A 13,523-nucleotide genomic window follows, 5' to 3' on the forward strand; every position below is an offset into this window, starting at 1 on the left:
TTTTTCCTATAGGAAACGACTATATATATGTGTACCGAGGGTTCCCAGTCTGATGACGGGGAATATTCTAAGCATGTGAATCCATGAAAGATCCAATGCTGGAGAAATATATTTGTTCTAGTTGCACATTGTTCACCTTTTCAGAATCCAAGGATTGTTGGTAGCAGAGTGCTGGACCCGCAATACACTGCAAAAGGGATGGATCATGAGCACGCAGGAAAACAAAACTGGTAACAAAACAAGTCGAAATATTTCTAACTTTTTGCATGTTGAAACAAAACAAAAAAACATGATACTGCAAACAATATTTAACGGTTTTTATTTTTAAAAGGAAATGATGGAAAGAGAAGGTGCAACAGAAAAGGTTTACAATGAATTACAAAAACCTTTACACAGACTCCTGTCGCTATGCCGGTGGAAGCCAAGCAAACCAGGTCTGTAGCGAATGATTGCATGTATTTTGTGGACATCCTCGCTCGATGGTATGCGGATTAGATTGTAGCAAAGCACATCACTGCATGTAAGGGGTGGCTACTTTCTTTAATCAGCACTGACTCTTATTCAGTAATAAAGTGCAAAATAATAGGTGCACCTGAAGAGATGCCTGAATTATTTTGCCATGTAATTTCCCATTTTCCAAAATGTTTAGCATAAAATAAACATGTCAGCACTGTACATTTCTCTGCTGCTGATGCAATGAAGAGTGCGAGTGCCTTCACAGAAACCATAAGAAAAGGTGGACAAGAGAAATATATCACTGCTTCAATTAATATTTTGGGCATTGACATCTTTGGTATAGATACATCAGTTCTCGCATCAGTGTTCAGCCGGGCATTTTCAGACGATGCCCAATGCAGAGGTGCTACAAATGCACTCACTACATGTCACTTAAGTAGAAGGGCTACATACATGTTAGATGAGAAATCCAGCAATTTGTTCCACAACCCTGGTTTGAAGTTGCACACACAAAGTTCTGCAGTGACTCACTTACAGTCATCCAACAGAAGTAAACAGTTATTACATCTGCAAAAGACTTTGTAATAGTCGACTGAATGGAATGTTATAGGGTAGCTTGCACAACACTCCACAATACCACTGCATTGCAAATAAAGGTCTTGAGGGCATGACGAAGGTCAAGGAAAACTGAACTACTAATACGAAAGCACATTTTGGGGAATTTCATATAGTTTTAATTCTAATTTTTATTGTTACAGTTATTGTTCCACCTCTTTGAACTATTCCATGATGGACAGACAACATTGAGGATGCTCCCCATTTGGTGCATTCTTTGCTATTCCATAGCATACTCAAAAAATGTACATGCAATACTTCCCATCAAATTAGAGGTCTGTCTCCACAGTAAGCATTTGTGATTGGTAGGGGGAAAGGTCAAACATTTGAGGTCCAGACACAGCTGTGACAGTTCCTTGAATATCCAAACCACGATAATTAGGGAAGAGTGTGAAAGTTCAGAACCCATGTCCAAACACAAACCTCTGCCGAGATCATCGAGAAAGGTTTCCAATCAGTGGCAATTTCAAAGATGATTTTAGTGATGTGGCTCCTAGTACCAGGTGCTGCATTCAATTCACAGTGCAGCCACCAAAATTGCCAATCTTAATCAGAGGAAGTTATTGCTTCCTGTTTTGCTGCGGACCAGAGAATACTTCCAACATTCTTTACCTACTTCACTTGCTCTCCACACTTAAAAAGCAATGTTTAAACATCTGATACAGAGAATAGTTGTTCATGTTTATTAAGGAAACAAAAGGCTAAATTTACTATTTAATTACGGCATATATAATTTACTGAATAATAATTTCTGTAAACCTTCCTTTGTAGTTTGTTCCCGAGAATCTTTTTCTATTCTATCTTAACACTTTCACAACAACTAATTTGCTGACCAATGTAACACAAATAACAAGACATTAACACATCCACATCCTGTCTACTAGATGAATTACTACACAACACAATTTGTAGGGGGTTCCTTTGAAACAGATCACCTTGCACCTTCCATGCATCAATTGTGTAAATCAAAGAAATAAAATACCTACTATACCTGATGGACACCAAAACAAATATTGCACTTAGGCTCTTATCTGCTCTATTTGGGAAGGGGTATTGCAAAGACTGCTTTATGAACTACTGTAGATGCCTGTACTCGGACACAAATTCCTGAGCACCTCAAAAAACAACACACTTTAAAATTGATGTAATATTTCATTGCAACAACCAGAGTTTGAACCTGATTTAAACATACAAGTCAGTTGAATGCTCTTATTCTAATCCAACCAATTCAGTTGCTCATCTTTAAATGATGGTGGTGGAACAAACAAAAGCCTATTCCACTTTGTCCAAGACAAGGAAACTTTGATTAGTGATCCTGAATCATTGAAAAGGTAAAGGTGAATGTCCAAAACGTGCCCCAAAGAGCCCTTGATCTTGGGAGGGGTCTGTGCAGTGGAACCTCAGCTTTAGTATCCCATGTCTGGATTTAGCAGGTGAGGGTCCCACGTGAACAAGGGTCTTATGTCGTTGAACAGACATCTCACTATAAGACTAATCCCCAAGTGGTTTAGGATCATGGCAATACACTATTTCACATGAGTGAACAATGGGACCAAATGGCTTCTCCATGTGGTGTATATATATATTATTCATTAGCTATTGATTTTATTATGAACATCAGCTATATGAATTTCAAAATTATTTAATTTGTAAGGAGTACTTTGGGAACCACATCGAAGACATACAGTTTAAAAAAAAGATCATGCTAGTTATACCAACATTTGAGCCAAAAAAGTAGATCATATAATCTGGTGCGCCTTTATATTTTTACAATAGCGAGGCTTACTAAAATCAGTGCTCCACTTGTGTTCCATGCAAAATCTCTTGGTTTGGAACTTGATCATCAAGTGATCAAATGACAGTTCGCAGTCAGATATTTACATCTATGCAGGAGGGGACAGTAAGTGTGGATTGAGAAGCTTACTACTATAATATAGAACTTTATCACCTTTTGATATATCTCAACCCCTCAAGTGATAAGCTTATCGGATTATCTCAGATTTAAATTAAAACCTTTCTTGAGCCAGTTGGCGAATAGCATCTTCTGCTTTGCAATGTTCACAAATGATCACTATAGCGTAGACTGAACCACTTTTAAAAGATGCCTATATGTTCACAAATAAAAGCCCTACCTCATCTGATGAATATTAGTCTTGACATTTTGGTGTACACACAGATATACTAGAAGAAATACAGTGACAGTTACAACTATAATACATTTACCATCCTTGAACTATAGCATTCCATGAGCCCACAGCAAGTGCAGGCACCAAAGGGAAATATAGCTCCAGAAACTGCAAGAGGACTTCGCTTCAGATGAACAAGATCAAGCACCTTGCAGTTTCCAGCCATTTCAACTAAAAGAGTATTGTAGCAGCCACACTGTCATGAAACGCAGGGGACCTGAATGTCTTGGGTCTTAAGGGGTCACCTGCACCCCTTCAAAGAGAGTAGGGCTGCTGGAGAGTAAAAAGCCTTCAGAAGATCGGGATGTAGTTGTCAATCTTGGCTCGGTGCCTTTGAGCAATGCACTCGGCGATCCATACAATGTTCCTGCACTCCTGCTCCTTTAGCTTCACAAAAGCATAGAATACACCAAAGTGGAACTGGTTCAGGAAGGCCAGCTTGTTCAACTTCACCTAAAACCAGGAAAAGAAAGAAAAGAAACAGGATCTTGAGATTGGAAGGAATATCCTTTTCAACTATAGTGAATCAGTTATTCTTATTTTCAGTTTTTACCAGTGTGATCACTGGTAAAACATTGGGAAAACAGTAAATGGTCATGAAGTGGGGTTGCTTAAAATGGAGAGCGGCTAAAATAAACAATATTTGATGTACTGTATTACTCTGTATTGTTTGAGAAAAACGTTTGATTTGCAAATGTCAAGATTATGAGATGCAAAAACGTTCCAAAGCGAGACGGCAGCCATTTATAGAAAAGTACATAAAACTAGCAATTTCAGCGGAGATCAATGACTCTCTCTCTCTTTGACCTTATATCAGTGTATTGGCCTCTCATCCATGGCACCGTCTCGCAGATAGCACTACCTACATAAACAAAAATATTGATAAAAATATCATCTGTTTTAACATCAACAGACACTCATCTTATGACCCCAGTCTATATTTGCATTGCATTGCATTGATGGCAGAATCGGAACTGTGTCGGCAGTGGCACCTTTCCCATCCTAAATCAATCTTTGCATTGTGGCTACATTTTCAGATGATAAAAAAACGTTAATTTTATCCACTTTGTACATTCTGTGTGATTTTTATTTTGCACGGTTTTATTGAAGCAATTCTTAAATTATCCTATCTTTCATTATCAGGGCCAGGAGGATAGCTAGTGGGCAAAACACTTGTCTTAGAAGCAAGACAACGCAAAGCAACACAGGTTCAAATTCCAGTCCCCATGCTTAGAGACTGGTCTCTGGTATTAAGCGGGTTATAAAAGATTGATCATCTCCTTATATCTGCTGCTAAATTATCTCAAGGATTATTTGTATGCTTCAGTTGAACAAAGAGGCTCAATATGGCACCTATGTACTGCAGCAGCTTAGAGCTCGAAGAGACTGGTATCAAGGCAGGCAGTGTCAAGTTGGGGACACTAGAAGACTTGGGAGGCCTCCAATGCACCAATGGCGCAGTTTCAGCAATGAGCAGAACCAAACAGAGGATGAGGCGGGGACGAGCATAGAAGTTTAAATGGACTTCATTCATTGCAGAATGGCTGGCATAGGCTCTTGGGGGCAATGCAAGTCCGTTCTTCCGCCCCTCCCATCGAGGAAGTGTGTCCCTCCCTGCTTGTTGATGTAAACCATTGCCACAGTGTTGCCAGCTTTGCTCAAGACTTGTTGCCCTCTAATTTCTTGTGAAACCTGTGAGAAACCAGAAGGTGTCTCACCCACTAGTCCACAGGAATCTTTCATCGAGGTGGCCAGGACATTGCCATCGCTTTTGGCTCCAGTTCCTGGGGGTGGACAGTGAGGGAGGATCACCTGGGTGAGGGTTGTTCAGGGAGTGGGACACCGGATGGTGAGGTGCTGTATCCCCGTACCTGTAAAACCTTTACCCCATCCTACCAGGTAGCCTGCTATGGGAGAAAACAGACTAACACCCGAGCAGTATACCAGACGTGTCCCAATAAAATGGTCAGGCGAGGTCAGGCAATTACTGACCATCAGACACAACAGACTTCCATTAAGCTTTCCCATATGGAAAAAAAGGCGTAGCACGAGAGCACACTGAGCACATGAGGAAACAGCAGTTTTGAGACAGCAGCTAGAGAAGTCGGCAAAACAGGAGGGGATTGCAAGGATGGAAATTCCCTTGACCTTTCCAACAGGGAACCATTGCTCTCGAGATTGGAAAGTGTGAGACCAGGAAACTAGGTTGAAGAATTCTGCATCGTGTGTTGAAGATACCCGGGATCCTCTTGTGTCAATAATCAAGGCGGGGAGAAGCAGCAGCAGCCGCAGTGGTACTGTCCTTGGCTCCAAGAACAAAGCAGTGTCAGTGAAATCAACACAACCTGTGAGTTGGGGAAACTGATGCAATACCGGCCTGTTTTGAAGCCAAGGTTACAAGTAGCAACATTCTATGGCGAGCGCTGGAACGAATATTGTTAAAACGTATGTGATAAGACGCAACTAAAGTTGAACTGCTGAGTGATTGAACTTTAAGAGCAAGATACGATACCTTTGACCGAGTGGTCCGGAACCGCGTGGGTGCTCAATCGAAGGTCTATAAGGTATCCAGCTGGGAAGTGGCAGAATTGAAAGTTAAAAGGGTTAAATTAAGAAGAGAAAAAAGAATTGTGAATCGAAGTGGTCCTGCGACGAGTCAAGCTAAATCCTGTGCACAGTCGAAAGTCTTCGATGAGGAACTAAATAAAGTTTGGAAAAAGAGATAAATTTGGTCTGAGCCCTGTGGAGGTAGACCCAATTGAAGGTTTTGTGTTAAAGTGGGTCTGAGCCCGGCAGAGGGGGACCAAGGATGAACAGTAAATCACCTGGGAAGTTTTATATGTGAAATCCTGAGAAGAAAGGAACTTTAATGTTTGTTGTGTCGCAACAGGCCCTCTGAAATAAGAGATTTGGAATGGCAAAGAGACTTTGGCACAGAAGGCCCTGATGCTGTGGTTTTGAACTTCATCCTCGTGCTAGAGAAGCCAGTGCATGTGCTAAGCTCAAATGTGCCGCCTTGTCCCATGCTATTTCTTGAACACTTTCTTTTGCATAAAATAGTTTTCCACACTATTTGTATTTAGAAGGATTGGTATTAGGTTTATTAGTATAGGCCTTTTTATTTTGACAAGACTCTACTAGGACTGCGTTATTATTTGATGGTTGTAGCTTGCTCCCATCTTTAGATTTAGGATTAGATAGGCGTTTTTCAAACCTATTTGAAGTTCAATGAACACCCTTGAACTAAGATCACTTGTGTCTGTCTTACTGTTTGATACCATGCCTTCGTTACAAACCATACATGGTCATGTTTTCAGCTCCGGAAAACGATGTGTACAGATTGTTATTCTGCGCCCATAGGCCCTGCGTTTTGAGGGATTGGTGATGCGTGCCCCATCATGTCAATGATGTATCCGTCATGAGGGTCACTTGCAAGTTAAGCCCGGCAAAATGTTGTCCTAACAAGTTTAGCTCGTTCCACGATGCCAGCAACTGCATGCCCTTACATATTGCAACACTCGATCCAACCGTCACCATCCACTTGCGACCATTGTGCATAGGACTTGTGTAGTTCTGCACATGGCACTACATGAGTGCAGAATGCAATCATACCCAAAAGCTTCATTACTCTCCTCACTGTCTGACACTGAAGTCTGGCAAAGGGGGACTTCTCCCAAGAACCCAGTATCTGTTCCAGGGCTGGCAAGGCAAACACCATCTTTTAAGTTAACATTGTACACAGATATTTCTTGGACTAATTGTATCAAGCTCTACGTCTCTACATTGATCATGAAACTCAATTGGTTCATTAAATGCACTTGCGGGTTGCACTGACTGGCACTATTATCTGTAATCGGACAGTCATTAAGTTACATGTACACATTTATTCAAGTTTAAAACAAATTTATCACACCAACAGAAAAATCACAAATGGAAATGCCCGTTCTAATTCATGAAAAGGAAATTAAAAGGAAAAGTCAGTAACTACTCTATTCCAGTATTAATTGAAATGTCTTTCATTTTCCCGAAAAAAAAAGACTAATTTAGAATGACCGCTCTGAAAATCCTTAGAGTGGTCTTTCTAAATCGCCTCTGCTGCAGACGAGTACGCGCAGGGGTTGAGAGACAGGAAGATGGGTTTCAGGTAAGTGTTTGTTAGCGTGCATGTGTGTACGAAAGGGGACAGTTTGTATTGCAGAGGGGGCTGGGGAGAAGTAGTGTGTCTGCGTATGTTTGTGCGGCAGGGGGCTGGGGATAATGTGTGTGTCGGAGTGTGAGGATTTGTATGTGAGGCGGGGTTGGGGCAGGGCGGAGGTTAAAGATGGCTTTGGGGGTGAAACCCTCCATTTCAAAGGGCCAGGGGGATGATTGATGTATTTTGAATATTAAAGGCAGCACCAAATCGGCCGAAAACTAAATTAAACTAAATAACTTTTATGGTGTGGCCTTTATATTCGAGATGATCACATAGAACCCTGTATTCCTAGTCCATATTTATGGGTGTTTTGGCACAGCACTGATGGGATTAGAGAATTAGCAAGAATGAGCATGCTTCCCCTTTAAGAATGTATACAGCGTGCAAGGGCAGGCCACGTGTTCATAGCACAACCCCGTCCACAACCGCGCCACAAGCTCTCCTTCTCCTCAGTGCCTTGATGCACCAAGAGGACACAGAATCTATCCAACTAGTTTAAGGGGATGGAGGGTAGTTGACATTGAACTAGGAGTACAATAGTCACTAGTAACTTTTCCTTACTCCTAAGGGTATTACCCAAATTGTTCGTTTACAATTGTTCGAATGAACAATTGACCTTTTCACAGTTGATATATATATATCTGGGATACATTACTCACCGTAATCGTATTTCTGATGCTTGTATCTGCTTAGATTCACATGCTGTGCATAGGCCGACATGTAGGGGAAGCTGCGGAGTATTACAGTTTGTTTTTCGAAACTTGAAAATGGGCGTCGATACAGGGCGTGCCAGTAATACTATCCCTAGTGTGACGTCCACTGTACCCAAGATCCCTCACGCGTCTAGGATCCTCAGATTGTATTTTTACTGACATGAGGTAGCATGAGGAGTAGCGTGAGTACAGATAATCCTAGCAGATAGATAGAAAGGTAAGACTACAAGCAACCATGCGCCTTCTCTCAGAGGGGAGGAAGGGTGGGTCGCATGTGAATCTAAGCAGATACAAGCATCAGAAATACGATTACAGTGAGTAATGTATTCCTTCTGAGGCTTGTGGAATCTGCTTAGATCACATGCTGTGCATAGATTAGCGAGCAGTACCTGAAGAAGGAGGTGGGATGTGAGAAGGGTCATGAGCAAATAAGTGTCTTAGAACCGCTTGTCCCACTTGTGTATCTGCCTTGGAATGGGTGTCAATGCAGTAATGCTGAGTAAAAGTGTGAATAGAGCTCCAAGTAGCTGCTTTGCAAATGGTGTCAAGGGATACATTTGCAATGAAAGCCAGAGTGGCGCCAATGCCTCTCGTAGAGTGGGCTCTTGGCGTGAAAGGCAGAGTCTTTTCAGAGAGTGAGTAACACAGCTGGATACAGTTAATAATCCACTTCGAGATGGCACCTTTAGAGACGCGATCCCCCACTCTGCCTGTAGCTACGGAGACAAACAGCTGATCTGTTTTCCTTAGCGGTCTGGTTTTATTTACATAGTAGAGGACCGCCCTACGCACATCTAGGGTGTGTAGTTTCACCTCAGCCGACCTTTGAGGGTCCTGGAAGAAAGCCGGAAGCTCGATAGACTGGTTTACGTGGAATTTAGATATAAACTTAGGTGAGAACCTAGGGTGTGTGCGTAAAACCAGTTTGTCTTTATGGACAGTAAAGAAGGGATCCTTGACAGAAGGGACAGAGCTTGAATTTCACTGACCCTTCTTTTAGAAGTAATAGCTACTAAGAAGGCCGTTTTATAAGTCAGGTGTTTGAGACTGCTTTTATGCATGGGCTCGAAAGGGGGGCCCATGAGCTTAGATAGCACCACATTAAGGTCCCACCCTGTTGGTGGGTTTGAAATAGGAGGGTGAAGTCGCTTTACTCCTTCCATGAAGGCTTTAACTACTGGTACTTTCCACCACAAGACTTTGTTATGGGAAGTGGTGTATGCCGACAGGGCTGCCAGGTGTACTTTCAGTGAGTTAAAAACCAGTCCTGCATCCAGCAGGTGGAGCATGTAGGTAACAATAGTGGAAGGAGTGCAATCAAAAGGGTTGATTTGTTTACTCTGGCACCAGATAACGAATCTCTTCCACTTGTCAAAGTAGCAGTGCCTTGTGTTTGGTTTCCTAGATTCCTTTAGGATGTCCATACACCTCTGTGGTAAATTGCGATGTCCAAACTATGACCTCAGGAGCCTTGCTGCCAGGTTCATTGAGTTGGGTTGCTGATGCACTGTTTGACCTTGGTGCTGGGACAGTAGGTTGTACCAAGCCGGAAGTTTGATGGGCTCGCACACCGCCATCCTGCGTAAGTGTGGGAACCACGGTTGTCTTGCCCACATGGGAGCAACTAGGACGAGCGTCATCGACTCTCTGTTCATCTTGTTGACCACCTTCCTGATGAGAGGAGTTGGTGGAAAAGCATACACAAACATCCCTGACCAGTTCATCCACAGGCCGTTCCCCTGGGAGTCTGGTTGGGGGAACCTGGGTGCAAATCCTGGGCATTGTCTGTTTTCGCTTGTGGCGAATAAGTCTATAGTGGGGAAACCCCACAGAGAAGATATCTTCTACGACCTCTCTGTGTAGAACCCATTCGTGTTCCTCTGGGAGGGATTCTCTGCTCAGAGCATCCGCTAGGAAATTGAGCTCCCCTGGAACATGTTGTGATGACAGGAAGATGTTCCGTCCGAGTGCCCATATCCAGATTTTTTGGGCAAGCTTGGACAGATTTGGCGAACAAGTCCCTCCTTGCTTGTCAGGTAGAACATGGCTATCGTGCTGTCCGTCCGGATTTGCACTGACAGGTTTAGTAGGTAGGGCTCGAACGCTTGAAGCGCTCTGAATACTGCCAGAAGCTCTAGCAGGTTGATGTGGTTCTTGGCCACTGAGGGAGACCAGCGACCCTGAGCTGTATGGTGGAGATGGTGAGCTCCCCACCCTGTCAGGCATGCATCGGTAGTGACTACTGCCCGACTTCTGGATCGTAAAAGGGTTTCTCCTGTGCAAGATTCTCTCTTGTCCACCAGTGAAGGCTTTGTACCAGTGTTGGCAAAACGACCACTAGATCGTCCCACTGACCACTTGCCTGAGACCAGTGTTTCGCCAACCATTCCTGCATGGGACGCATGCGCAGGCGCGCGTGGGGGACCAGGTAAATACATGACGCCATCATGCCCAGCAAACGCATTGCTTTGCGTACCGTTATTTGGTGACCGGACTGATATTGCGGAATTTGCAGTAGTATATTCCGAATTCTTTCCTCTGAAGGAAATGTCAACCCCTCTTGAGTATCTAGGATTGCTCCTAGGAACTGTTTGGAGGTGCTTGGCACCAGGCTTGACTTTTTCTCGTTGATTGAGAAGCCTAATTCGTGGAGGAGGTCGAAAGTCCTTTGAATGTTTGTCCTGCAAATTACTTGGGTTTCCCCCGTTATGAGCCAGTCGTCCAGATAAGGGTACACCGGGATTGCCTCCCTGCGTAGGTGTGCAGCCGCCACCGCCAGTACCTTGGTGAATACCCTTGGTGCCGAAGCTATCCCGAAGGGCAGTACCTTGAACTGGTAGTGCCGACTGTCCACCTTGAAGCGCAAGTACCTTCTGTGCGCTGGGAACATGGAAATATGAAAATAGGCATCTTTCATATCCAAGGTTGCCATGTAATCCCCCTTTTTTAGGAGGGGGATTACCTCTTGTAGCGTAGTCATTCGAAACTTTTGGGGCTTGACATACTTGTTGGCAGGCCGTAGGTCCAATACTGGGCGCATTGTCAAATCTTTTTTTGGCACAAGGAAGTAAGTTGAATAAATACCCTTGTTTACCTTGTGTCCCGGGACGAGTTCTATCGCGTCCTTTGCTAGCAGATTGGCGATCTCCTCGAGGAGAATCTTCTAATGTTCTAAAGAGTGTACTCTTTGTCATGGAGGATGGTTCCGGGGACGCTGCAGTAGTTCTATACAGTACCCTGCGGATACTGTTGACAGCACCCATCTGTCTGATGTGATCCCTTCCCAAGCCTGGGTGAAGTTGGAAATGCGTCCCCCTACTGGGGTTGCGTGAGAAGGGACCCTGAACTGAGCGTCACTGCTTTGGTGGAGGCGTGCCGCCTCCTCTACTGGGGCTGCCTCTGCCTTTACCACGTCCTCTCCTATTACCCCTGCCGTAACCCTGGGTAGACTGTTGGCTGTTGTTCCACTGTGTACCCTGCCCCTGGGAATAGTTTGATCCTCTCTGGGAATTTTGGCTGCGTGGGCGACGAAAATTTCCATTCCCTTTCTGGTTAGGGGGTTTATTGGTTAGTTGGCCAAGGGACTTGAGTGTCTCATATTCGTCCTTGGCATTCTTCAGCGCATCCTCGACCGCCTTACCAAACAACAGATCGGCTTCCACCGGTTTGTCCAACAATGATGCCTGGGTTTCTGCCTTAAAACCAGACTGCCGTAACCACGCATGTCTCTTGATAACAGTACCTTCTGCTATCAATCTGCCTGCGTTGTCCGCGGCGTCAAAAGTTGCTTTTAAAATGCAACCAGACACGGCTCTACCCTCTGCTGAAATTCGTGCTAGCTGGCCCTTTAAGGGTTCTGGTGCAGAGGCTATGAGTGCCGCGACTTCTTCCCACTGATGGCAGTTGTAGCTGGCCAACAGGGTGGTGGAGTTTGCAATCCTTGCCTGATAGGCGGACGTTGAGGCTACTTTCCTGCCGAAACCATATAGTTTTTTGCTCTCCTTGTCTGGAGGAGCTTCGGACGATGACAAGGGTGTTCCAGCCCTCTTACGAGTGTTAGTGACAACCAGGGAGTCTGGCTTCAGATGTCCTCTTATATAGAGAGGGTCAGACTGGGCTGCCCTGAAATGTTTTTCAATCTGGGATTGACTGCTCTGGTGAGGTTCGAGTTCACCAGGGACGGGTCTATTCTTCGCTGAATAGACTTAAGGATAGGGATGGTCTGGGCAACAGGCCTCCTTTCCCCCACTAACTCCTCGGTGAAGTCCCTCTCTTCCTGGACACCGTGGGTGTCAATATGGAAATGTTCTGCTGCTCGTGCGAGAACCTCGTTTAGGAGGGGTTGGTTATCGACAGGGGAGTCGGTAACCGGGGCTTCCTTCTCTACCGGGGAATCTACTCTGTAGGTTTCAGGGTCTTCCTCTTCCTCTTCTTGGTCCTCATCATTCCCATAGTAGCCCGTCCCGGTTTGTTCTTCTACCATGCCAAATTCTTGGTCCTCACCAAAGGAAAAGTCTCCTTGATACTGCGAGTATCGTGGTACATCGAAGGTGTCCGAAGACCTCATAGGTGTCTCAAACCGGGGCTTCTTACTTGGGGGAATAGGATCATTAGAGCCTGAGGGTGTAGACCCTTGTGGATTATATGAAAGGAAATGGTCTGGATTTTTATAATAAAAGTCTGCCAAAGAAGACATCCTTGACATGACCCTATCTATGTCATCACTCGACCATTCTTTGGAACTGGGAATGACTCTCTCAGAAAGTCTAGGAGACTTATCCTGAGTAGACTTGCTGGTTTTAGAAATAGCAGCAGACTTGGGCTTGTCTGTCTGTTTAAGAGGAGCGGAGTGTTTTACAGGTGTGGAAGAGTGCAGTGGCTGCTGCTTCTGCTGTTTTCCCCCCTTCCTCGTGAGTGGAAGAGTGTTTTCCCTGCCCCTTTGTGGTTCCAGAGGTTTTCGACGCCTGGTCCTTCGAACGTGGGGCCGCGCTGATCTTGTCTGCGGGCTCCGACTCCTGGACAGCGGCCTGGGGGTGGAAGTCGTCTTCGTCCTCCGACGATCGAACTTCCGTTAGCTTAAGGAGCGAGGCACTCTTGGCAAGAGTGGATGAGTGCCTGGAGTCATGCAGCGATCTCGATCGAGAACGCCCAGAGGACACCGATTCGGACCGTTCTCGATGTGCCTCTTTCCGAGAACTCGACGTCGTGTGTTTTGTGCGAGTGGTGTGTGAAGCGCTTGTGTCGCCGGGGTTCTTTCCCATAGCCGCCCTGTCGGACGACCTACCGAGGTCGGGGACATGCGCTCAGCTGTCTTTAGACGCCGTAATGCCCTCGCCGTCCGAAAGCACGGCGTCGCTG

The 13,523-nt window shown here is 44.8% G+C and overlaps 1 protein-coding gene across 1 annotated transcript in view; it reads right to left on the minus strand.

The window, feature by feature from the left end:
* Positions 1 to 302: 302 nt before the first annotated feature.
* ATP6V0D1 (ATPase H+ transporting V0 subunit d1) overlaps positions 303 to 13,523 on the minus strand; it is an 874,674-nt gene continuing 861,453 nt past the window's right edge. Inside the window, exon 8 of the mRNA XM_069603998.1 lies at positions 303 to 3,710. Coding sequence (XP_069460099.1) covers positions 3,549 to 3,710 — 162 coding nt within the window. The 3' untranslated portion in view covers positions 303 to 3,548. The remainder of the gene's footprint in view (positions 3,711 to 13,523) is intronic.

Source organism: Ambystoma mexicanum, chromosome 1p (assembly GCF_040938575.1).
Source record: "Ambystoma mexicanum isolate Mex_15411 chromosome 1p, UKY_AmexF1_1, whole genome shotgun sequence".
NCBI classification, from domain to species: domain Eukaryota; kingdom Metazoa; phylum Chordata; class Amphibia; order Caudata; family Ambystomatidae; genus Ambystoma; species Ambystoma mexicanum.